At 34.0% G+C, this 25,417-nt stretch overlaps 1 protein-coding gene across 31 annotated transcripts in view; it reads left to right on the forward strand.

Moving 5' to 3' along the window:
• The window catches only part of NRCAM (neuronal cell adhesion molecule), a 155,331-nt gene that overhangs the window by 108,367 nt on the left and 21,547 nt on the right, over nucleotides 1-25,417 (forward strand). For 9 of the 31 annotated variants that reach the window (XM_068933318.1, XM_068933238.1, XM_068933272.1 and 6 more), the window contains 15 exons: nucleotides 1,453-1,596; nucleotides 2,664-2,775; nucleotides 3,104-3,270; nucleotides 3,354-3,501; nucleotides 4,053-4,177; nucleotides 5,015-5,044; nucleotides 6,426-6,527; nucleotides 8,662-8,859; nucleotides 8,972-9,042; nucleotides 9,926-10,151; nucleotides 10,456-10,571; nucleotides 13,859-14,063; nucleotides 14,261-14,383; nucleotides 15,532-15,708; nucleotides 16,830-16,865. In XM_068933318.1, the coding sequence (XP_068789419.1) occupies nucleotides 1,453-1,596; nucleotides 2,664-2,775; nucleotides 3,104-3,270; nucleotides 3,354-3,501; nucleotides 4,053-4,177; nucleotides 5,015-5,044; nucleotides 6,426-6,527; nucleotides 8,662-8,859; nucleotides 8,972-9,042; nucleotides 9,926-10,151; nucleotides 10,456-10,571; nucleotides 13,859-14,063; nucleotides 14,261-14,383; nucleotides 15,532-15,708; nucleotides 16,830-16,865 (1,980 nt within the window). The remainder of the gene's footprint in view (nucleotides 1-1,452; nucleotides 1,597-2,663; nucleotides 2,776-3,103; nucleotides 3,271-3,353; nucleotides 3,502-4,052; nucleotides 4,178-5,014; nucleotides 5,045-6,425; nucleotides 6,528-8,661; nucleotides 8,860-8,971; nucleotides 9,043-9,925; nucleotides 10,152-10,455; nucleotides 10,572-13,858; nucleotides 14,064-14,260; nucleotides 14,384-15,531; nucleotides 15,709-16,829; nucleotides 16,866-25,417) is intronic. The other 22 variants (XM_068933369.1, XM_068933377.1, XM_068933277.1 and 19 more) reach the window with 3 other exon arrangements.

Genomic DNA, 25,417 nt, shown 5'->3' on the forward strand with positions numbered 1-25,417 from the left:
GCAGTCATTTGTTTGCAGAAGCAGACCACTTTCCACACATGACTAGCCGACCTCCTAGGCTGCTCATCCGCTACATCTGTTTGCAGGGGCATGTAAGTGGAATATGAAGCAATACGGAACACAGAACACAATAGGAAGTAAAGCAAAAGAGAAAAACTAAGTGCTAGCAATCCAAAAGCCCAGAGAAAAGTTAAGCATTTAAACTTTTAGTAGTTCCTTCTTTTCCTTCTTTCTCCTTTTCCAGATTTTTAGATTTATGATACTTATTTGAAGTCAGAGTGGTTTAAGATAAGAGTTAAAGTTGAAAACTGTTCTTGAGGCATCTCTTTGGAAATTGGTGTAGTTACTTTATGTGTAAAATGGCCTTAGAATTCAACTAAGATGGAAGTATCCTTAAGAAGGTGCTCAGAGCTGTAGTCCCTTTCATCCAGTTTCTTCCCTCTTATAGGATTTAGTAGTAGATATTTCAATGAAAATGAGAAAATACAGGAAAAATTTCTCCCCTTTCTTCACAGCTGAACATAGATATATTGTCTGAAGCGTAAGGAGGTATCACTTACTTTTCTATATTAATATATCAATTTTATTAACAAGTTTCAGTATTAATAATGCATTGAGAAATTATCATTTTAATACTTACTTAAAATATTAACCTATAATTTGCATTTTTATGCATCATGGTATTACAAGCTAAGTTTTTTCTGTTTTACCTCTGTAACTCCAACCAGTTGTATCAAAACTGACAGCTATGATTCTTCAGAAATATCTCAGAATTTTATTTTCTCTTATATTCTGAACTCTCCTGGGATATAGCTCACACAGAACAGTTGAGGAAATGGCATTGTTTAACACTCACAGGAAAGGGTGCCACCTACTGAATTACTGTCCCTGCTCTTGCGAACATTCTTTGTTTCAGGATTTGGTGCTAAAGAATTAAGCTTACTTATATTTTACTCTGAGATAGTTTTCAACTGAGTAAGGCTATTTTTATATTTGGAGAAATATTTATGCGTGTAACAACTTCTTTGAAAAGCTGAAATCTGTAAGTTACAGAAGATTCTAAAGTTCCGATGTCATGCTAATGTCATTTTCTTTTGTCATTCAGAAATCTTTCCTTATTTTTGTAGACATTGTCTCTATTTGCCTGAAACTTGTCATGTTTGGAGTATTTTTCCTCCAAACTGCATGCAAAATATGACCTTCACTTCTTTAAAAAAAAACCCACAAACCCCCAAAATGTGAACTCTACCATCCCGAGTTAAATGTGTGTCAAATTGACAGAGCTTCCTTAAGCACATTGGAATTCACATCTTAATGAGTAAACAGTCATTCAGGAAAACAGAATGAAGAGCCTTTGCTCTTTCACATGATTTCCTCTTTTCACAACTACAAAACGAATAATCCAACAGCAATTTAAGAAAAACAACTCTTTTTTTTTTTTAATGCCAACAGTTGCCCCAGAAGATCCTAGCCGAAAGGTAGATGGTGACACCATTATTTTCTCAGATGTGCAAGAAAGGTCAAGTGCTGTCTATCAGTGCAATGCTTCTAATGAATATGGATACTTGCTGGCAAATGCATTTGTGAATGTTTTGGGTAAGAAACAAATTTTTCATTTTTTCAGTCGTCTTCACAATATTCAGTTGTTTCCTGCTAATACAGAGATTGTATGCCCAAACCTTTCCTGAGGTCTTTATTAGGTGCTGAATGAACATATTTCCCGAGCACTGTAAAAGCGGTATATATACCTTGTTCTTTGTAAAATAGTCATGGAACCTGGAGGAAACTTAGAAGAAATTTTACCCTTTTCTTTGTTTATGTAAATCAAGCAAATATATGTACAGGAAATAAGGCAGGAATGTTAGCTCTAAGTATATTTTGGTTCACTTTCGTTGATCGTTGGTGTTTTGGATCAATTAAATAATTGTTCCATCAGAAAATTACAGTTTAAAACACACAGTGTTCCTTCTGCAAAGATCCCTCCTTCAAAGCCCCAAAAAGGACTCAGATAAATTCCATCATAGAAAAGATTTTGTAAATCGCTATTGCAAGGGGACATAGTTATGCATTTGTCTCAGAGGCCTCCAAGAACGTGTTTCTAGGTAGGAGATATTGTGAACTCTAATTTTTTTCTCCGAATTTAACAAAGCTAGTAGCAAATTTGTAGGGAGAATGACCTTTAAAGATTCTCCTAAAGGAACTGACAGGGACTTTGATTAAGGGTCACAGGCTTTTAAATGAAAGAACTCATTCTGAATCCAAGATTCATTTCAAAAAAGCAGATGTTTCACCAAATATACATCCTGGCTTCTTTCCGCATTGCACGTGTGTCTATGTATAGTTCAGTCTGTTCTTGACAGTTTCTTTCCCTGAAGTACATTCTGATTAAAATTCTCCAAAAGAAATTAGTTTGGTGCCCGTCACAATTACTTGTTACTTGTAACCAGGGAGGAAGCTTTTTTTTTTTTTTCTTAAACAATATAATTCTCCTGTCCTAAAGTTTCCTCAGGCTACTGGCAGTAGAACATCTTTGGATCTGAACTGAAACCAGAAATCACTTCAGAGAAGGATGTTAACATGTAATTCTTTAGGCCATTCTTGATGTCTTAGTATTTTGTATTTTCATCTTTGTATCTATATCCAGATTATCTTTATCTTTTCAGCTGAGCCACCAAGAATTCTTACTCCTGCTAATAAACTGTATCAAGTCATTGCAAATAATCCTGCATTGCTAGACTGTGCTTATTTTGGTTCACCTAAGCCTGAAATTGAATGGTAAGCTATTGTTGTGTTTAAAATATGTAAAAAAAAAATGCAGTTATATCTATGAAAACAAACATTTAAAACTTTAAAACTATTTTACTTTATTTACAACTTTAAAATACACTATTTTAGACATGAGCTGATTATGTTATGTTAATACAAGACTTACTTAACATAACAGCAGTTAAGTTACCCCTGTAGAGTCAAGTTTACTTTTCAGTATGTTATTCTGTCTATAGCATCTGTAGATTCTGTGGTAGTCCAAGTTTGTGTTTTCTGACAATAAATTTGATAGATTTAAAGTATTATGTTGGATAATGATATTACTTTTAATATAAAGGTTTAAGGGAGTGAAAGGTAGCATCTTGCGTGGAAATGAATACGTTTTCCATGATAATGGAACCTTGGAAATTCCCCTGGCTCAAAAGGATAGTACTGGTACATACACGTGTGTAGCAAGGAATGAATTAGGAAAGATACAAAATGAGGTGCAGTTGGAAGTGAAAGGTAAGAAATGAATCACTGTTTCATCACAGGTTAGTACGGAATTTCAGACTTTTAAAATATCTAATAGTTATCTTCGATTTCAGATCCAACAATGATAATTAAACAGCCAGAATATAAAGTGATTCAGAGAGCTGGCCAAGTGTCATTTGAGTGTACAATAAAACATGATCCTACTTTAATACCAACAGTTATATGGTTGAAAGACAATGGAGAACTGCCAGATGACGAAAGGTATGGACCAAATAGTGTTTCTTTTATTTTTCTTTTTGAGTTTCTTGCGGTTACTTTTTCTGCCTACTTTTTCTACTTTTTCTTTTCTGAAAGACACATATTGAAGAAGGCTAATAAATATCATCACCATCCCATATTTGGTCACTGAAAGCCATATTTACTGTGATGACAACATTAAGATAGAATTCAAATGAAATGAGATGTAAATTTTTAAAATATGCACATTTATAGTGTGTATCAATTGTAAGGAGAAGATAATTGGCATAAGAAGCCAAGGAGATGATGGAAGAAATATTGTGCTGTAAAACACAGAGAATCAAAAATACATTGAGAATATTTGGAAATAAAAAAACATATGAAAAAGAGGCAGTTACTGTGGGAAGATGGTTAATAGCAATGCAGAAAGGCTGACATAGTCCCATACCTTACATTCATCTCTAGACATTTGCTGAAATACACAAGTACAGGGGATTTGACAATATTTTTATGCAAGTTTCTCATGAAAATACCAGTTATTGAAAAATCAGTGGCTGAATTTATTGTATTTACAGGTTTCTAGTTGGTAAAGACAACTTGACCATTATGAATGTAACTGATAAAGATGATGGAACATATACTTGCATAATTAATACCACTCTGGACAGTGTTTCAGCAAGTGCTGTGCTTACAGTTGTTGGTAAGAATACTCTAAAACTTTATAATAGCAGAACTGTGTTTAATTTATGTTAAATTGGAAAACAGTATTAGATCTGAAATGAAAAACAAACATAATTTTGGTAGCTAGGATAGGACAAAGGAAATTTCACCTGTTTGCATGCTTTTCAGATAAAAAAAGGAATGGTCTTGCTCTCAAGTTCACCACTGAATCTACAAAAAGGTTCACGTAGCTTCAGGACACATTCGGTTTCATGCTGTATAGATCTTTATTTATATCACACCTGAGCTAACACACTGGATCAAATATTGCAGAATATTTGAACAGAAACAGGTAGTCGCAAGAAGCTTGTTAGCTGCTGAATTCTGTTTCAGAAAGACTGGGCGTGCTTGATTCTAGGATTTTTCAAAGATTTCCTTTGTAAGTTAGTTCTCCCTGTTAAGTTTCTATGATTGTAAATGGCTGTAAAATTTGTTACTTTGCCCCTACTCACAATTTTTTAAGAGTCTTAACTAATGCTCTGTGTGATTCTTACCTAATGAAGTTAAGTTGAACCAAAGTTCAACCTAAAAGTTGAAGTCCTATTCAGGAATGACATGCATCAAACATCCAATAGTTATGTACAAGTTTTTACAAGATTGTTACTTTATTTATTTTATTAAATAAATTAAACAAAATATTAAAGAATGTATTTATCACTTTTCAGTTAAAAAATGATCAGTATATAATTTAAAGTCAACCATTTACTGTAAATAAATTATTTTTTTTTCTCTAATAATTGTAGTCTTTAACTGCCTGCAGTATTCTGTTTCTTTGGCTACTAACTGATTAAATCATTTATATTAATGTTCTTTTCAGCTGCTCCCCCAACTCCAGCTATCATTTACGGTAAACTAATGCAAAGTTCTCTGTCTGCATCATCTGAAAGACATATTTCTCATTTTCCTATTGCAAACTGCAACATCTTTTTTTCCCTTTTTTTCCGCTCTGCGTGTGTGTGTGTGTGTGTGTGTGTGTGTGTGTGTGTCTGTAGTATCATTCCATTTTACCAACTGTTTCATTATTGGAGTACTAGACTTTGAAATCATAGAATCAAAGCTTTGTATTTTAACAAATAAATAATTTGCAGAGTTTAGTTATTTTTGGTGAAGGTTGGTTGTGGTGTGGTTTTTTTTCATGTTGAACACTATAATGCAAATTAGTTATATAATAAGTGAAAAAAAATCAAAAGGTAAATTCACGTCTTGGTTGAAAGCTAATTCACTATGAAGGATCTTGCACCATCCAAATTATGGTATATTTTTCCACTACCTTCAAAGACAACTTTATAGGTGTGGTATACTTTATTTTATAGTTTATCTTCTTTTACTTCACTCGATAAGTGGTTAGGATTGTATTGCCCAGTCAGTCTGTGCTTGGTGAAATTTCTGATACAGATTTTTAAATTAGAGTTACTATATCAAAAAAAAAATCTGTTGGTCACATACAATCTTTAAATTGACAACATTTTTCTGAATTTGCATTTGAAGATACAACATAATATACCTGATTCTAAAAAACACTTTAAAGTATGAGTAACTTGGGCGCGTTTATATAAGTCTTATCATGTTCAGTGGAAATGCTTACGTATATTTAAATGAACCTGCTCATTAGTCTTGATTTTGAGTGACAATTCATATAATAAATTATTTTCAGCAATTTAGAATGGACATTTATATCTCTTTGCATGATGAGAATGTACATTAACAGCTCCTTTGATATTTCTGGGTTCTTAAACAGTACAGCAAAAAATAAATTGCTTAGTGATTAGCAATTAACTTCTATTTGCACTATATTTGTTTTGAATTCATATGCAGAATTTTTGTAGTGATTCTGAAACAGCTTCTTTAATGTCAGTGCTTCTTTATTTTTCATGTTTTATTTATTATTTTTAGTTTTAATAGATTGCCGCTCATATTCACTAACCATAAACTGAACATGCATTTCATATTTCTTTGCCTCTCATTACAATGCAATCAGGTGTAGATAAAATCAAACATAGATTCTTATTTTTAAGTTAATAATAAGTTAATTAGTTTCCAGATACTTTAGTTCTTCTCCATTTGATAACAATTGCATGCTCATGGTCATTAAATCATGTTTACATAATTAAAGTAGATCTGCATTGCTATATTATTTTAAATGCTTTGATTTGAATATAAAGATTGTTTTGAAGAAGAAACCATATATTCTGGTCTGAATATTTACTTTGTTTTCATTTGATTTACAGCTCGGCCAAATCCACCTTTTGATTTGGAATTGACAGGTCAACTCGAAAGAAGCATAGAACTCTCATGGATACCAGGAGATGAAAATAACAGCCCAATTACAAGTATGTTCATCTATATTTATTGTAACAGTGTTAAATTAACTATTCTCAGATTCCGGAGAGTTCTGAGATAAATTTTGTGTGCGGCGTGTAAGAATGGTAAATGCATTCACTACAGTTGCCATTTACATAACAAAAATTCACTACTGTTTTCTACTCTATATGTGTTCTATACTATACAGTCAAGCAGAAAGATTTATTTACTGCTCTAAGAGCTGGATTTTTGATGCAAAAAACTGCTAGCATACTGTTAACACAGAAGTTGATACTGATATGGGCTCTTTCTGACAAGGTCAAGTCTTGTGAACACACACTGAGTAAACTTGTTCAGTGGATAAAAAGTTACTCCTATGTGCTTTTGAAGGAGAAAGAGTTCTTCTCTTCATAAGAGATGATAATAGGCGATGCTAGCTCAGATCAGAGCTTTTCTGGAAGTGAGAAAATATCTTCACTCTGAAACATAAATTTGAAAATTAAACTTTTGCTATTAAATAATGTTACTTTTAATTATGATACAATTCCAATTGCTTTGTGGTTCCCTGAGCGCTTACAAGAAAAGGATTTGCTTCAAAAGTAAGTCCCTTACTGCTCTATTATCACTTCAAAGTACAGGTCAAGACTCAAGGATAGCACTACACAATGAATGATCCCTTTACACAGGTAATACAATTCACATGCAGGAATTTCTCTGAAAGCCTAGGTAGAAAATTTTTCTTTGAAGTCTCATATAAATTGTTCTTGCAAGCAGAATGGCAGTTACAAGGGAAGCAAAAAACTCTAGTGCAAACTTTGATGGTGCTTGTCTTTTTTTTTTTTAAATATAAAATATGTAACTTTTCAATGAATAGTCGATCAAGAAAGCATTGTGTTCCAAAACCTTTATTTGTGAGCACCCAACATCAACTGTAACTCAGGCAGGAATTTGGGGGCAGTTCTCACTCATTTCTCTCACTCAAATCAGGATTAAATCTTCCAGCTTTAGGTCCAGAAGCCAATACTTAGTACCAGTTAGACATCTTGGATCGTGAAATTGTGGATCACCGCTAGGCAAATATTATTTCTGTGTAGTACTATCAGTTTTCTTCTAAAAGCAGTTTCAAGAAGCCCTTCATAATTACCTTACTCATTATATTTTAAGTCATATTCTGGCTTCTTGTCCCTATCTATAAATGAAATGGGGCAAAATTTTCATTACATAACACACAGACATTTGATGCTGATCTGAAGTTCAAATGCCAAAGCTTAAGGTTGTGTGGAATGTACTTAGACTATGCATTCCCCTCCCATTTCTCTACTACCTCCTACTAACTCTTGTTAAGGGTTTCAGAAGTTTTGTCTCTTATACCTGTACCTTCACCTCCTATACCTAAAAACAAGAGGCTCTTTTGGCTTTTTCACAGCTGAAGAAAGTGTCATTTTTTCTTTGATAATAATTTTCTTCTGGGAGTTCTGCAAAACTGTTTATCCCTGAGGTTACATACTCTGCAGGGGTGAAGCACTGACAGCCCCGACAGCAGTCATAATAAAGTTCACACAGAGAACTCTCGAAAAGTTTAGTTGCTATGCATACACCCCTTGGCTTAATTTGAAAATGCTGAAGATTGCACTCAAAAACCTTCCTGAAGCATTGGTTCTTGGCTTTAAATAATTTTTTACTAAACCGATCTTATTAGGGAAAATGGAATACTCAGGCAGTTGTAGTATTGTATAGATACTTTATTGTCAGCATCATACAACTAAGAGCAATATATCTATCTGCCAGAAATTACTTTTATTTCAAAATTCCAAACTTATCCCACTGTCTTATTGTGATAGCTAATGCGTTCCCATTAAATTTAAATCCAGTACCTCAGAGAGAGCTCTTGTAATAGTGCGCTACCCTGACAGTCAGCTACACTAGTAAGAATATTTAGTAATGAAAATAAGAGTATTTCAATTACATTTCTGTTTAGGAACTTCTTTTGAGATCCACACTGTAGATTTTGGGTGAGTTTTATGTTTTTGGATTTCAATTTCCATGTTTAAAAAAAGTTGATTGGATTGCTCCATTCTGATTAGCTCATTGAAAAATGATTATGCAAACCTCCGAATGTGCTGTAAGTTCTGACATAAAATTGGATTCAATTTTTGTTCGTAGATTTTCTTATTGAGTATGAAGATGGACTACATGAACCAGGGGTATGGCATTACCAGACAGAAGTTCCTGGAACTCAGACAACAGTACAGTTGAAGCTATCTCCATACGTCAACTATTCATTCCGTGTAATAGCTGTCAATGAGATTGGTAGAAGTCAGCCAAGTGAACCATCTGAGCAATACCTGACAAAAGCCGCAAGTAAATAAGTATTCCCATTTGCGAGTGATTGATTTATATTTTGAATGACATTGAATTTGCTCGGAAAACACATGGCAGGCATCCTTTTCACATGTGAATATTTAATTTTTAGACCCTGATGAAAATCCTTCTAATGTACAAGGAATAGGCTCAGAACCTGATAATTTGGTGATAACATGGGAGGTAAGCTTGGGTTTGGGGGGCTTTTGGTTTGCTTTTAAGTCTGTAAGAAGCAATTTTTTAGAGAAATAACAATGATGTAACTGTGAATACCCTATGATAAGCTATATTTATTGCTTATTTGAAACATTTTGAAAAAGAATAAAAATTTCACAGACATTTCACTTTCTTCACTTTCAGGGAAAAGCTGAATGTATTATCAAAGAAAATACTTTTTTTAAGGTGCCATATTTTCACTGACTGATTATTGGTTTCTCCAAGACAAGTCATTAATTTGGTAGTGCAGGATGTTTTGCTACCTACGTAGAAAAACTTAAATGTGTAAATTATGGTTTATCTATACAGTCTTATATTTGGAATGAATTCCTGTGTAAATCCTAATTCTCCACTCAACTTTTGTGATAAACTAAATTATTGTGCATTCTTCTGCTACAAACCCTTGTGTCTGTGTCTTGTCCTTACCATCATGACAGGAGCTCGTGAGAGTCATGTGAAACCAATTTCCCATCCCAGGCAGGAAACATTCTCTAGGGAATATGGTTTATACAGAGTTGGTATAGGTCTGTGTTTCCTTCTTTAACTTCTGAAGATATATTTGTAAAGAAAATATTTATACAGAAATCACACTGTATGGTTGCATGGTGATTAGCCGGTCTCCTATTGAAACCATTCTACAGGATTTTTACTAATGAGTGAAAAGCAACTGAACTTTACAACATGTCAAGATTAAATAGTATAGCTTAGGATTTTCAACAGTGTTTCTCTATCGTAGAATGTAGTGATAAATTTTCAGTAAAATTGTGAAGAAGATTTTCTTTGTGCCTTCTCATTTTTCAGATGCTTCAAAGTACTTTTAAAAAAATTTCATTTATTCTTTTCATTTCAGTCTTTAAAAGGTTTTCAGTCTAATGGACCAGGGCTTCAGTACAAAGTCAGCTGGCGTCAGAAAGATTTTGATGACGAATGGACTTCTGTTATAGTTGCAAATGTATCTAAATATATTGTGTCTGGTACACCAACTTTTGTTCCCTATGAGATAAAAGTACAGGCTTTAAATGACCTGGGATATGCTCCAGAGCCGTCAGAGGTGATTGGACATTCAGGGGAAGACTGTAAGTTTCCTAGATTGACTCAATTTTGCTAATAAAAAACAACTAAATGCGTAACCCAAATGGGATTTTAAAATATTGAAATACTGAAAATGGGGACTAGTAGATACTTCTTAAATTAAGTTGAAGTAGTTTGAAGATAAGAAGGCTTTATAAAACACTGAAGCATTAATCCTGAAGTCAACTGTTTAACAAATAGGAACAACATTTTAAACTACTCCTTGAATGGAATGCAGATCTTTCTGAAAAAGTATATTCATATGGTGTCGATTTCTAACTAGGTATTTGTTACATCCTTTCCACACAGTGCCAATGGTTGCTCCAGGCAACGTGCAGGTTCATGTTCTTAACAGCACATTAGCAAAGGTGCATTGGGACCCAGTTCCACTAAAAACTGTCCGAGGGCATCTTCAAGGGTACAAAGTAAGTACATTCAGAAGCTTTTTATTCCTCATTTATTAAAATAGATCACTCTAATATATGAGTTTGTATCCATATTGACGTAAGTGATATCTAAGAGGATTCTTGCTTTCTGATGAACTGACAAGTTTTACTTCCAAGTGCAACAACATTGATAAGATTCATTTAAAGTTCTACAAGATAGCAACCATATTAGATAGCAAGCAAGATATTGTTATTGAAGAAAAACAGATGTGCTTGCAGTTAATTTGAAACACATTATACAGATGAAAAAATGATAATAGTATTACAAATCTTTTTCCAAGAAGATATTTGGAGGATGAAGAGAAACGCTTTCTAATGACTCACATTTTACCATGGTATAATTAACCATATCTTTAATTGTGACTAACTAGCCACTTACTAGCTGATGCTGGATGTTGTGTCTTTTTGGAGGCCAGAAGAAAGCTCAGCTTAAAAGAGGGAATGATAGGAAATGCCAGAAAATTTGGAATGTATATATAATTGGAAGTAGTTTGGTGTAAGATAGTGTGCTGGCTTTGACGATAACTGAGAAGGCTATGTTGGAAACAAAAAGCTGCAATTATTAGAGAATGGGAGACAGAAGGACTTCAGGGTAAGAAGCTGGGGGGCTTGTGTCCTTGGGCGATCAGAGAAAATCTGAGAGCGCAAGTTGACTCAGAGGTTGCACTAGAAGCCCAGCTGAGGAAACTCAACAGGGAAACTGCAGGAGCAATGATAGACTTGTGGAGGGGTAGGTGGAATGTGAAAATACTGTGACTACCTATGCAACAATAGAAGAAAACATAATATTATTACTTCTCTACTCCTCTGCAAGTGTACCAGTAAATATGTTCCAACCATATGGATCAGTTACACAGGCTGAACTAGGCTGCTTTGTAAGATAGGCTAATTTGGACTATTTTTGTTTAAATGAAAGGCCGTAATCAGAGGAAAAGAAGTGTGTGTCCTAAGATGGAGGACTAGCATTCTGGAGTGCAATTACGTTGAATCCCCACTTGAGCACATAACATCTGGTAACCAAATGAACACAAGCCCCTGGTATGTGAACGTCACTTGCCTGGCACAAAATAATGCCATGAGAGATATTATGCTAGTTCAGTATTGAGCTATCAGAGGTACTTGTAGTTAGTGTGGTGCTCTGCCTTAGATAATAAACCCTGCTGAGAAAAAGGATTTGTTAGGTATGTTAGACTATCGTATCAACCTGGTGTTACATATACAAATGAGCAACCAAAAGAACATATATTATGCGAGGATCAAAGAATTAGAATTTAGTGAAATTAACACTTATTTTTAGTCCAGTTACAGCAATGCTAATGCCCATAATCCAAATCACCAAATTTCTGTTAAAGATCATTAATAATACTGAAAAATCCGTGGACACAAGCATCTACCCTTTGTCATCATCCTGAGCTCTTTGTTGACTGGAGCACAATTTTGACAGTGGAAGTGTCTTTTTCCTAAGTCTTCATTCTCTGAGGGTTTGTTTCAACCCAGTGTTTGCTAATGGGTTACACTGTTTCTTCTCCTATTAGTCTGTGGGGTTACTTATGCCACGATTACTTTTGTTTACTGTATTTGTCCTTCTCCATATATGGCATGATTTTTTTCATGGGGAGGAGAACCATAAAATTATACAAAGTTAAGCAATACTGAAGCTAAAACAAGTTAGGTCATAGTCGCAACTAGAACAAGATAAAACCATGGGACTGACAACAGACCTGACCACTGGATAATTTTGCTCTTGCAGCTACAACAAGTTAGACGACAGTCATCAGATCCTAAGAAAAAATGCAGTAGTAGCAAAAGTTTCTTAAGTGATTTTTGCAGATAGAGCTAAAACCAAGCTAAAATGGCTTAAAAACTAGCTGGAGCCTCACAAGTCCTAAGACCTACTGGCTAGTTAATGTTATAAAGCTTTCTCTGATGTCGGGCTGAAAAACTTTTCGTGGATTCAGAATATGCTTTCAATGTCTTAGTTGTCATGGCTTACAAAGTACATGGGTATCTCTTTTTAAACACATCAGCAAAATTCTACTAGCAAACTCAGAATTTTGGAATGAATAAAATTATTTCAAACCTTTTGGTAGCCATCAATATACAATGTTACATTTCTTAGTCAATAAAGAGAAGAATATTTCTCAAAAGAGTCACAAAGTGATGACAAAGTTATGGCAAAGCAGGAAGACATCTCATTAGAAGCAGTCTACAGCAGATCAGTCATATTTCACTCTTTTATTAATCCAGCTATTACCTGACAATATTTTAGTACTATAAAACGTTTAAACCTAAGAAGAAACTTTAAAAAGAATTGTTTTTGCTAAGATGGCTGCCATTTTTTCCTGTTATTCCTAGGAATTTACTGGCTATTCAATATATTAATATGAAAAAAAATATTAAAATAATTTGTGTTACTTTATCAGTTTCAGTGTGTAGTCACATGTGCATACATAAACAAAAAATTGTTCTGTGAAAAATAAATAATGGTGTATTTGAGAGTGACATTCCTAGGAGTCACACAAGTCTTTTTAGAGATAACTGCTAGTTTATTCCAAAAGTTTCAGTAGGGACACTGAGTGGTAAGGTGAGGGTAGTCAAGGAGGTTCCAGTGATTCCTTGTGAGTTTCTAAGAAACTGAATCAGCAAAACAGACACCAAAATCAGTCACCTTTGTGCTCTGATCTTATGATCATATAAAAGCAGAATAGTCTTCCTGCCTGTCCCTACGTGGAGATCATTCCATAATTGTAACATCAGAGTCCTTTCATAACCTGCCTGTTTTTCAAGCCTAGAGAAATCATTTTATTTCTTTTACATTTAAGAATGGCAGCATGGCTTCCACATGACAAGGAATATATCTGCATGGCCAGGTGCATGGCATCTATTTACGTAACAAAGTGGCAGAGTGCAAGTTGCTTTAAAAGCTGTGTACACACCTTAGTGCAAGAATAGACATTATGAATACCTGTCAGATGGACTTGCTAACATGAAAACTGTTGAGGACTAATGCAGTTTCAAACCAAAACTTGTGTCAAACTAGCTTTGATCATACGCGGAACTGGCGAATGCTAATTTTCATCCAGTCAGGTAAAAATGACCATTTCTGGACAAGGTCTATTTCTGGAGCTACAAAGGTCTATGCTGCTTTTACTTGAGCTTATTAAAATTTCAGTTGTTCCTGTCTATAATTCATGTATATTCATGGAATTTTTAGTTTGCCACATTGGAACACTTCTGTGCTCATTATAGATTTTCTTTGTCTTTAGGTTTACTACTGGAAAGTGCAGAGTCTATCCAGAAGGAGTAGGAGACATGTAGAAAAAAAGATCTTGACTTTCAGGGGAAACAAGACTTTTGGAATGTTGCCCGGACTGGAGCCCTATAGTTCTTACAAGCTGAATGTTAGAGTTGTTAATGGTAAAGGAGAAGGACCGGCAAGCCCAGACAAAGTATTTAAGACCCCTGAAGGAGGTAGGAAATGAGAAAGCTAGATAATAAACTTAATTGTGATATATTCAGAAACAGAACACTAAGGATGTAATTGTTGATTTTGCATCTTAAACATCATAAAGTAATAGTCTGGCTCAATATAATCATATTATTAATAATAATTCATGAGCTATTTTAAAGTCATCTACTTTGTATTAACTATATATTCTTCTTGTAAGTTCCTAGCTCACCCTCCTTTTTGAAGATTACTAACCCAACATTGGACTCTCTGACTCTGGAGTGGGGTTCACCTACTCATCCAAATGGTGTTTTGACATCATATATATTGAAGTTTCAGCCAAGTAAGTTAATAATAAATATATAACTCTGTCTTGGACTATATGCCTATCAAATAGTAATCCATTCATTAAGAATAAATTATATTAAATTTATAATGTACAAAAGGTATGATACTCCTATAATTTGCATTGCAGATGTTAATTTTGAAAAGATTAATATATTGACAGTATAGATGACCTTTCTTGGAAAACCTCACCTGCTCAAGTACAAGTTTGGGATTTTTCAATGTCTTTTATTTCTTCAAACCACGCTTCACAGAAAAATGGAGGGAAAGTCCTGCATATAACTGACAGCTAAGTTAGAAGCAAGATGCTACCACCAGTAAAGCTTATTTTCTAACTGCAGAGAAAATATGACCATAAGTAGAACAAAGTGCATCCACGTATATTGCTGTCTGCTCCTCCAATTTTCATAGTGTTTTAATTTTCAATCAAAAAATAATAATATGGTTTTATAAGAATCCTTGATCACAAGAGCATTTACTGATACCAGAAATGTACTAGCTTTAAATTAAAAAGTGCATTATTTCCATTCCGCTAGTCATTTCCTCGGAATTCACATTCCACTGTTTACTTGGCCTGCCCAGAAATTTTTCAGCAGTGACACTTGAAATCATGAGTCTCCTGTACATGGAAGAAGTTCTTTTCCCACTTACCAACCTCCTCTGTTCTTTGTCATAAGACAGAAATCATATCAGTATTTTTATTCCAAAACCTACTATATTTATTCTAGGCAGTTACTTCAGGGTTATTAATTCCCAGAGTTTCAAAAGTGTGTAAGTTCAGATGATTTTGTGTTAACGCAGTTATCTCGGATTCACATGTTCAGTATCTGAATACTTGTGCTATCAGCTGTGTCCAAACGCTGACATATCTTTGGACATTCTCAGCATACATTTCTTAGCAGAGTGGAACTTGAGCTTAGAAAACATGTAGGTGTTTCCTGTCTCCATGTTAATTTTTTGCCCCTTATATAGATCCTATTTACCCCATACATGACTTTCTTTGGAAATTGTAAATTATCATTCATAAAATCTGAAATGAACAATGCAGCAACCAAAAAAACAGAAACAAAAGATGAAGCCTGGTTAAATACAGTGGTAATTTCTCTAACTAACTAACTCTGTTGGTTTTTTTTCTTGTATTGATAGTAAACAACACACATGAATTAGGTCCCTTGGTAGAGATACGAATTCCTGCCAACGAGAGCAGCTTGATATTAAAAAATTTAAATTACAGCACACGATACAAGTTTTACTTTAATGCACAAACGTCAGTTGGATCAGGAAGTCAGATAACTGAGGAAGCAGTAACCATTATGGATGAAGGTAAGATGGGTATGTATAACGAAAATCCAGTGAGTTTGAAAAAAATGAGTTTTATTAAAAATATTACTACTTTTTTGGTACGTCGAGGAGATAGTCCCTATTAAAAAGTTTTCTAGAGCTTTCTTAACTTTAGTGTGCGTTAATGAAAGATTTAAAATAGGTTTTAAGAAAAGATGTGCAAAGATTTTCTACTGCAATGGAAGCATAAAAGAGGTGTAAAACCCCTTCATTTGATATAAACTTACAAGATCTAACACTCTGCCTTTTGTGGCCTACAACGTATCAGAAACTTTCAAAGTTCATTTCATGTAACTTTACATTTTAAGTGGTCTTCCTCCGTTCACCTATTCTGCTTCAATGACCCCTTCTGGTCACAGAGAAAAATACTGAAATGACTAGTTGAGAAAATTATTTCTCTTTTAAAGAATGCAGTAGCTTTTGTAAGGTCTAAAGTTTTGCCACAGAGCTGGCAATAACTTGAAAAAATTGTGGTAATAAATTTATCATTTAAGGCCTCAAAGAACTGGTGACATTGTGTAATGTTTAAAGAATCTTAATTTTGGTGTTTGATTTTGTCGCTGTTGATTTTTATATTTGCAGCCAACATAGATCTGAGATTTTGGCAGTTCTTTTCTTGAAGAGGTTATTTATTTAGCTATGAAAATTCAATAGAATAGTAGTAATTTAAATCAAGGGGAAATTTGGGAGGTTAGCTTTTTATGATTTTGCACATCTTAGTATTAAAAACCTATTTTATTACCATCTTTTAATGTGTTTTTTATGGTTAGTAAAACTGCAGTTTATTACAGTTGCCATAGGTGGGTTGATATGCAGTACAATTTCTCTAATAGTATATTAAGGTTGAATATGAACTGTGTTTGTTTTAAACCATGAATCTTAACAAGCATGAAAAAAAAATTAATAAATGCATGTATATTAACTTTTTGTCTGTAACAGTCTGTCAGTGTTCAGCATAAGTGTATTGTTTCTAATTTACTTGAATTAGTACATTTTATTTAGTCTGCATGCTTTTTGGTTTATAATGAAATTACATATGTATGTTCCCTTTGGTGTTGTATCTAATTATATAGTGTTCCTATTTTTATTTTCCTCCATTAAAGCTGGTATTCTCCGTCCTGCTGTAGGTGCAGGCAAAGGTAAACTAAAACTGCATGATTTGTTAATGTGTGGATTTTTGCAGTGTTGCAAATGGGGAAACTGCGGTGGTAAGGAGAGGAAATCTTGGACTACATTTTAGCATACAAAGTATTAATCAGTGCTGGGAGGAAACATTTATGATAAAAAAAATAAAATCTAAAATACATATTAAATACTTTTCATCTGTTTATTTTGCCACAAAGATCCAGGGGAATTCATTAGCTTTGCTTCACTAGAGTCTAATTATTTCTCAACATTTAACAGATGTATGTCACTGTCATAAATATTCACGGTCCAGGTGCACTAGCACTGATTAGCTGGGGTGGAAAAAATGGCACTTTTACAAAGGGTATTTTTTTTACTACCTGTGCAGTATGCTTTTTTTTTTTTAAGAATTAGGTGCGTACTTGTTCTCACTGTTGATTCATACTCTCCATTTGATCACATTCATTTCATTTACAAGCCAACTGTGCATAGGAAACAGATGACTGACAACACCCTCTGTGTACTTCTCAGTTCAAGTATCAAATTGAATACACAGGAAAATGATTTCCTGCTCTCTTTCTTAGGTTCACAAATCTTGTGAGTGTGCACTTGAGAATTTTTCATTGATTGAAACATATTATCATCTTTCTTCTTGAATTTAGTAATCAGTTCTTTGTGATGAAGTTCTTTTGTCAAACATGGTATTCTTCATATACTTGCACAGTTTTTATGCATTTTGATACTTTTATTACGAGAAATAGAGTTCTTACGACTTTTAAGTAGTTATAAGCCAGAAAGGTGTCTTGATATGCATGTGTCATTTTGCCGTACAGTTGTCATTAACACCTAAGAACATCCGTGTTTCAGATTCTCAGACTATAAAAATCTCAGTTCATATCTGTGCATGAAAGTGTCCCATTTGACATTTTTTTACAAACTTATATTTTTCCCACTTGATTATTATGTATTTTGAATGATGATAGTTGTAAAAAAGATTTTCATTCATATAAGTGAAGCCAAACTATACACATATACAAGTAGGTATATATGCATCTGTCTGTGTGGGTATATATATATAATGTGTATACATGTGTTATACATATTTATATGTGTATATAAGGACATTCTAATACCAGAAATATATTAGAATATTCTGATAAGTGTATAGGGTTGTGCATTTATTTTAATGACAAATCTTTCTTACTGCTTTTTAATCAGCCCAGGTAGCTGGCAGGTCAGCACAGAACAATAAAACTGGCTTGTAGTCCTGGACATTGCAACAGAAATGAAAATTAAGTTGTTATCATTTGTAGCTAGGTATAAAAACTCATACAAGGAAAAATGGATTCTCTGTGTGAAACTGAGATTATAGCTAATTACAACTGTGTCACAGTCCATGGTTAGAAGAAAGCATCTTGTTTGTAAGATCAGTTGGAGCAGCTTATGTTTCAGAGCTGTCAGTTTCTCTGAAAACTTAACAGATGCCTCCTTTTGGTTCCATTCCATTTATAATTTCAAAGTTTTTGAGTATTCCTTTAAGTCTCTAGCTCTTATACTCACAATGAAAACTTTGTAACAGTAAACAGAGCAGAAGCAAAGCCATGACATCTGTTAGGACATCTGAGTTGGTTCAATTTTCAGATGAATGTTCTCAGTGGTCACTGATGTTGGCTTGATTAACTATTTCACTGCTAATCAGGGACTACCAGAAAGGAAAAGAAAGATCATATTATCAATATCAAGTGCCAAATTATTTGGTCCCATGAGTGGGTGGTTTGGAAGACAGAAATACTCAGCCCACTTAAGAAGAAGCCATACCCGGCAGTGAATTTTTCTCCTCTGACAAGTGCAGCAGAGTAGTTGATATTCAGTTCTCTTTAATGTGGACCGAAAGCCACACCAAACAGAATGTGAAATTTAGATTTTCACAACTATTTTGTGATCTATCAAAAATATCATCTCAGTTTTTCTTTTTGAGGGGCTGGACTTGCTAAAACAATACAATTATCCTTTGTTTTTATAATTTGAACTCATTCATTGTGAAGATTAAAAAGACAATAGGATCAGATAGCCTAAATTCAATCCACATTTCTGTATGTAGTGTTCTCTGCTGGCTACCTGCCTCTGAAAGCCTACAGAGAGCCAATCACAAACATTAGGCACAAGGTCCTAGAGGAATTCAAATCATTTAAACTTGGGCTACGTCTCCTACTTGAGGCATGTTTCACTTCTCAGAGTAAAGAAAAAGTGCAGAAGCAAATAATGTTACAGTAAACCTAAGAATCTTGTGGTGTCTCAGTATTCTTATTGTAGTCCTGAAATATATTCCCTATTGCTTTGCACCATGTGTATAGACAGGAGTGGCCCCCCCCCCCCCCCACACACACACAGTGTACTTGGTCTTTTATTACTTTAATAATGATGAAATAACCAAAGACTGATGACTGCTACATTTGTTGATATTCTTAACATTAACCCTAGCTGAGTTTGTCTGATCGTAATGACTGCAGCGAGGCAGGTAATTTTTCTAAAGATCCCCAAATTTTCTTGATCAGTAAGTAGAGAAGCAAGCTTTGTTGCATTTTCCCTGTAAGGTAAAATAACCATTTTAACATTTAAAATATGGAATATGAGGACAAGGATAACAGGTTTGAATAAAGGAATCATTTTTTCTTGTGCCTTGAGTAAAACTTTGAAGGACGGAACACAGCAGCAAATAGGGGACAAGATGAGGAGGAAATTACTGTCTTGCTTAAAGGTGGCCACTGTGTTAACCAAAAGGTTCTTTGCACTAGAAAAGCTATTGCATCATATGATAGAAATACAGTGGATCATAGCCAATGACAAAAAAATTGAGTTTCTGTTCTTCTCTTAGGCTCTACATTTCAGAGAAGCTTAATGGGAGAGGGGAGGTTCATGTCATTCTCCCAGAAGCCTAGATGAGTAAATTATGAGACATACTATTCTACTAAATTGGAGCAAGCCACCCTGTTACACTGTTTATACTCTAATTTAGACTTTCTTTTCTAACACTGTAATACTATGCATGACTTAAGACATTCATATTATGACATTACAAATAAAAAAAATTGTTTTTCTTTTTAGCAACTTGTATTCTAAATGTATGTGTCTGAAAACTGTATATGTAAAACAAAATGCATTATACTCAGTATTGGATAAGCAGTATGCGTTGGTATTACCATCTATGTGCTGACATCTGTCTAACAACAAGCATGAGACAACAGTCATGAGAGAGGAAATTAGGGAGTAAGAAGCTGATTGTATGTAAAATAATTATAGAAGCAGCTGAAAATTGATGAAGTGATCACTAGAGTCAAGTCTTTCCTACTATCTTCCATCATAAATTTTAAATGGACTATAGAAGAAGGAAGAGAATGCAAATTAGACCAGTGGCAGAAATGAAAGTTACTGATTGAAAGAAACATTCCTAAGAGCTCATTATAGTGTTTTTTGTAAGCTGAAGTGTAGGGAGTTGTGCCCATATAATTACATTCCAATCTGTACGTTTAACAAGCTTTCTTGTTTCAATATTCAGTTTCTTTTTTATATAGTCCATATTTTTATTTGAAAGCAATTTCTTGTAGTCTCTATGCACCCAGACAGTAATAACTGGCAGTTCTGAACAGCAATTAAAATAGAGTCATGCAATCACAATCACCTTTAATTGAAACAAGCACTTCCAGTCAAGATGGTACATATTTTGGTCTGCGTTCTTCAAATAATATCTTAAGAATTATTGACAAAAATACTTCTATTGCAATGAAAAAATACCCAAGTAGTCTATCTTATGAGTTTGAAATTATTCTTTTTTTGACAGAATCTCCAAGTGTAAGATGCATACTCTTTTCTATAGGCTAGACATCATTCTCAACTGAATTCATACCTCTGATGTCTTAACAGAAGACATGATCATCTGAATTGCCTTTGTTCCATACAAAATGCTCTTGTTCAAACCATTTTCCCTGCCAAACATCTTGTTTTTCCTCCTTCTTTGAATCATTTCACATAATGTCTCCACATTTTTCTCTTATCAAGTTCAACCTTCTTTTTTTCAAATTGATTATAGTATTTTTGCATTACTCCTTCAGCCACTCTGTCTCTGTGAACTTCTCCATCATGCATCTCTGTTATTCCCTCACTGTGGCCTGCTGTGCAGAGCCACTACGTTCTCCTTTAAATCTGCTGGGAAAAATGGTGACACTCAGCATGCTAGACTAGAGAAAATTATGATGATTTCTATGTAAAAATCCCTTCCTCGCAAAAATCTTTCTCTTTTGTAGACATTGTACAAAATCCATGCCAAGTTAAATGTTTAACAGTAAAACAATTTACTGAATTTCTTCTTTTTCTTCTGTATTTTTTGCACTACAGAGATGCTCTGCAGTGGCCTACATAATCTCAGAACTGACTAATACCCATCTCTTAATGCCAACAAATGGAATTTGCTCTTTTTTATCTTGAGGCTTGAATTTCGTAATGTAAAAGTTATAGGTTAAAAAGCAAACAAACAAAAGCAAACTCCCTCTCTGTTTGTCTTACAGATTCTGGCAGAATATGTTACCTTCCTCCTTCATCTTTTCTTGTATATTTTTTTCATGTAAATTTATTTTTCACTTTACATATGTGTTTCAGCTAATTCTTTATGGTATATTTCTTTGGAGTTTTTCTCAATTTGACAGTATTCTTTGAATGTGTGCTTATCATTTACTAGCCATTTTTCATGTAGATCTAGTGAATCCTATGGAACTTGCTAAAGTTGTAACCACTTCAGAGAGTTTTTAATTTGCTGTTCTGTTAAACTAAATCTTGAGAGAGAGTATCTATCCTGTTGTTAAAGTCATCCTGTCATATCTCATGTCATGTCTTACTAAATTCTGTTGAATCTGCAGCCTGAGTATACCTGTGTTATTTGGAGGAACTGTGTTCCTGAAAGGATGTAAGGTTAAATATACCAAAAGCGTTAAAGAAGCATTGGAATTAATTTTTGAAAAAGAAAAATACTGCTTTGGACCTGGGTCTCTTTCTCAACAGTCGGCAAATGCATGTATAACATATCTCACTAGCAGAATGAAACCATACTCAGAGATGCCAGCTAAATTTTGCATTGTCTCATAGCATGGTTAAGAGCTTAATTTACTGTAGGAGGCAGCTGAAGAAGAATCATTTTTTGTAAAAGTTGTAATTTATTAACAATCCAGTCCCGCCATTTTTAGAGTCACTCTTTCATCAATTATGCTGCACAGTGCTGTTGTATGGTTGCAAATCTAGAGAACATAGTGTTTTTCTGGTAAAAAAGCACTTCTCCCAAACACAAAGCTTTTCTTCCTTTTAACAATTGACGCTTGCACACTGAGAGTTTCTTCGAACTGGCAATTACACATGCTGCATTTGTGAGGAATGCTAGGAAACACATCAAAGAAAGCAAAGGTTACCTGTAGTTAGAGGTGTAATTACACTGAGAGGACAAGAGCCTGGGTAGATTTGCAATAAGTTTTGAACATTATAACTATTCTGACTTCAGACTTTCATCACCTCAAGATCCATCAGCCAGGTCTTGTCATGTTATATGTGTAACAATTCATGTTGCAAATATGGCACCTGCAACAGACTTAAAAACAAAACTTTCCAGGCCTGCTGGAAAAATTAGACTAATTAGGAGTGAAAAAGAGGAAGAATAACAAAATTGATGATTCTGGAAAAAGGTGTGCTGGTGAACAAATTCTTTGGTGTACTGTCTTCAACAAAAAAAAAAGTAGAACTTAACTCTAAGTAAATATTACACAAAGATAACTACAAACACCTATTAGTAAGAATCAGATAAGAGTGCCTCTGAGAAATGTAAGCATAAATCCACTTGAGAGGATTTGGAAACTAAGACACTGAGAGAATGAGGATAATTTTCAGAGCCAACTTGTTATTTATATAAACAGAAAGAAATTTACTAGATAGTAGGTATTTAATATAGCAGCCAACTGTTTAATCAGAGAAGAAGCTGGAAATCTGAGTTTAAAGAAAAAAGCTGGAGAGAAGATGCAGTGTTTCACAGGGAAAGTAGTTATTCGCTGGAGCAAAATGCCAAGTGGTATCAGAAGCTACATATCGTTTGGAGTCTTTCACAGTAGATGAGGTGTGAACTTCATCCACGAGTGCCTGGACTCGCGGAGGGAGATGTTAGATGGAGTTCTGTGACCTTTCTGTGCAAGAGTTTGAAATAGATTATTGCTAATAGTTTCTTCTGGCTTTAACATTGATGACAAATAGTGGTCTTACAGTTCTGCCATGAGTCACTCATATCTTATGGAAGACCAAAATACAGGAAAATATGGGTTTGAGAAAACATGATTTAGTGAAACAAAACAGAGTAAGTCATATTTAGATTACAAACCTGTAGTTTTCTTTGCACAGAAAGAATACTGAGATCCTGACTTCAGCTTACACTAGGTCTGGTGCGTGAATGAGGAAGGAAGGATGTCTGGTGTGCAGTCTCAGAGTCTGCACCTTTCTAAATGTAGAACTTGCTGTTCTTTCCTCTTGCTGCCTTGAAGTGGCATAGAGAAGTAAAATCTAATCCCCTAGCATCACCATATGACTGCATAAGAGATTCCTCGTAGACAACCCTTGTTCTCATATTTCTTAGTGTGCTGTTGACTTAGTAACCCTCATGGCTTTTTTTAAATCTATGGTTTTCCATTTGATTTTTGCTAAGGTCTTTTTAGAGAATAAATAAATATATTATTTATTATTTTTGGTTGGTGAAAGGCATTTGGGCTGATATATAAAGCATGTAAGTACAACTTACCTACGATAAATAACAGGCTAAAAACACATTAATGACATAAACATCAAGTGTGGGAATAGTAAGTTTAGTTCTCATTCAACTTTTCAATCTGTATTAATGGAGAGAAGTTAAGAAAAATTTGTTGCTAGTATGAAGATAAAAGAATAGATGCAATCTGCAATATTTAGGTCTTCTTTAAAAAAGACTAACAAAATGTAGTTTTCTAGGCACTGTACTCTATTTTTCACTCTGTTTCCGTGGATTAGGTACAGGTTTATTTATTTTACCAATCTCTTTGAATCTAATTTGGAACTATTATTTCTTGTCAGCCATATGAACAAGGTCATCCTATTTTGAGAAGAAAATAATTTAACTGCATGGCTACAAACTGTCCAGCACCACTTGCCTTGAGAACAGGCACTTGCCAGTTTTATTTTCTAGTATATATGAAGCCACTGGAATTCTGTCATTTGACTTATACTGAGGCGAGGATTTCACCTCTGATACTTTGTGCAAAGTGTTCTCGATGTGGTTTCCAACAGAAAATATATTTTTTTTGTGAGATAGAAATGTCAGTTGCAAACACTGCCACAGTAGTGAGGAACTTGCATTCAAAATTAGTTTTATGCTGTATTCTTTGAGGAACATCCTCTTCATGTCCACACCAGACTATTAAAGTCTATTTTCAGTAACATTAGGCTTTTCAGAGATAGGGACATTGCGCATATTTGTGCAAAATACTGCTATTGAAAGAAAACATTAATATATAAAAATTAAAATATATTTAAAATATAATATAATTATATTAAAATATATCGCTTTTTGCATTCCAGTGGTTTGCATGCTACAAGTTAGAATATTTTGATACTAGTTTTCCAAATATTTGACTACTTTTATTTTTTAAGTTAAATTTTTGTGAAGAAGAGGAAAGAGGATCGTCACAAACTCAATCTATTCAAAAATAATTTTATTAATGTTATGAGTTTTACCTCATCATAACTCAAACTTTTTCAAGTTTTATTTTGTTTCTTTAATCATCAGGTACATCAGCAGTGTAGTTATCTGTACCTGAGGTTTTTGACACTCAAATCTAAATAGTTTTTCATAGTCTAATTTAGTAATCAGTTATTTAATAAAAATGTATGCCCTTTTTTCTAAGAAAAGATTTAAACAATCTTAGCTGAGAATTCTCATCTTCAAAATACAGCTTTGAAAATGCTGATATTTTCTCAGATTAGCAACAGTAACATAACTCATATCAATCACAAGACCATTTTATTTATATCTGAACTGTATGTACATACAAGTTAAGCATGAGTAAAAGTGACCCTTGGAAATTCTGGGCCTGTAATTCTCTCTATCTTTAAAGTTTATATTACTGGAAAAACGAAAATAATTGTTAAAAGTAGTCTAGATTTATCATCACTTTCTCAGTTTCCATGTTTGAGATTTGAATTAATATTCTAATACTTACTGTGGGTACTGGAGCCTGAGCACCAAAAATACTCTCTGGAATAAATGGAGATTTGAAAATATGGGTTAAGAGAAAAAAATCTTATCATATGAAGAACCTTAACATTAGTAACCCTGGTTTTAGAGTTATCCTGTTTTAAATGATTTTCTGGAGCCTAGAATAAAATTCTATGGTTAGTTGACCCCTTCCTCCTCTGAATATAATGTATACCCAAAGACCACTTGCTCTTCTAAGTGGTTAATGATTTCTGTGCGAAAAGTAAAACATGCAGGTAGTAGATTTGGTATTCTTGG

Source organism: Struthio camelus, chromosome 1 (genome assembly GCF_040807025.1).
Source record: "Struthio camelus isolate bStrCam1 chromosome 1, bStrCam1.hap1, whole genome shotgun sequence".
Taxonomy (NCBI): Eukaryota; Metazoa; Chordata; class Aves; order Struthioniformes; family Struthionidae; genus Struthio; species Struthio camelus.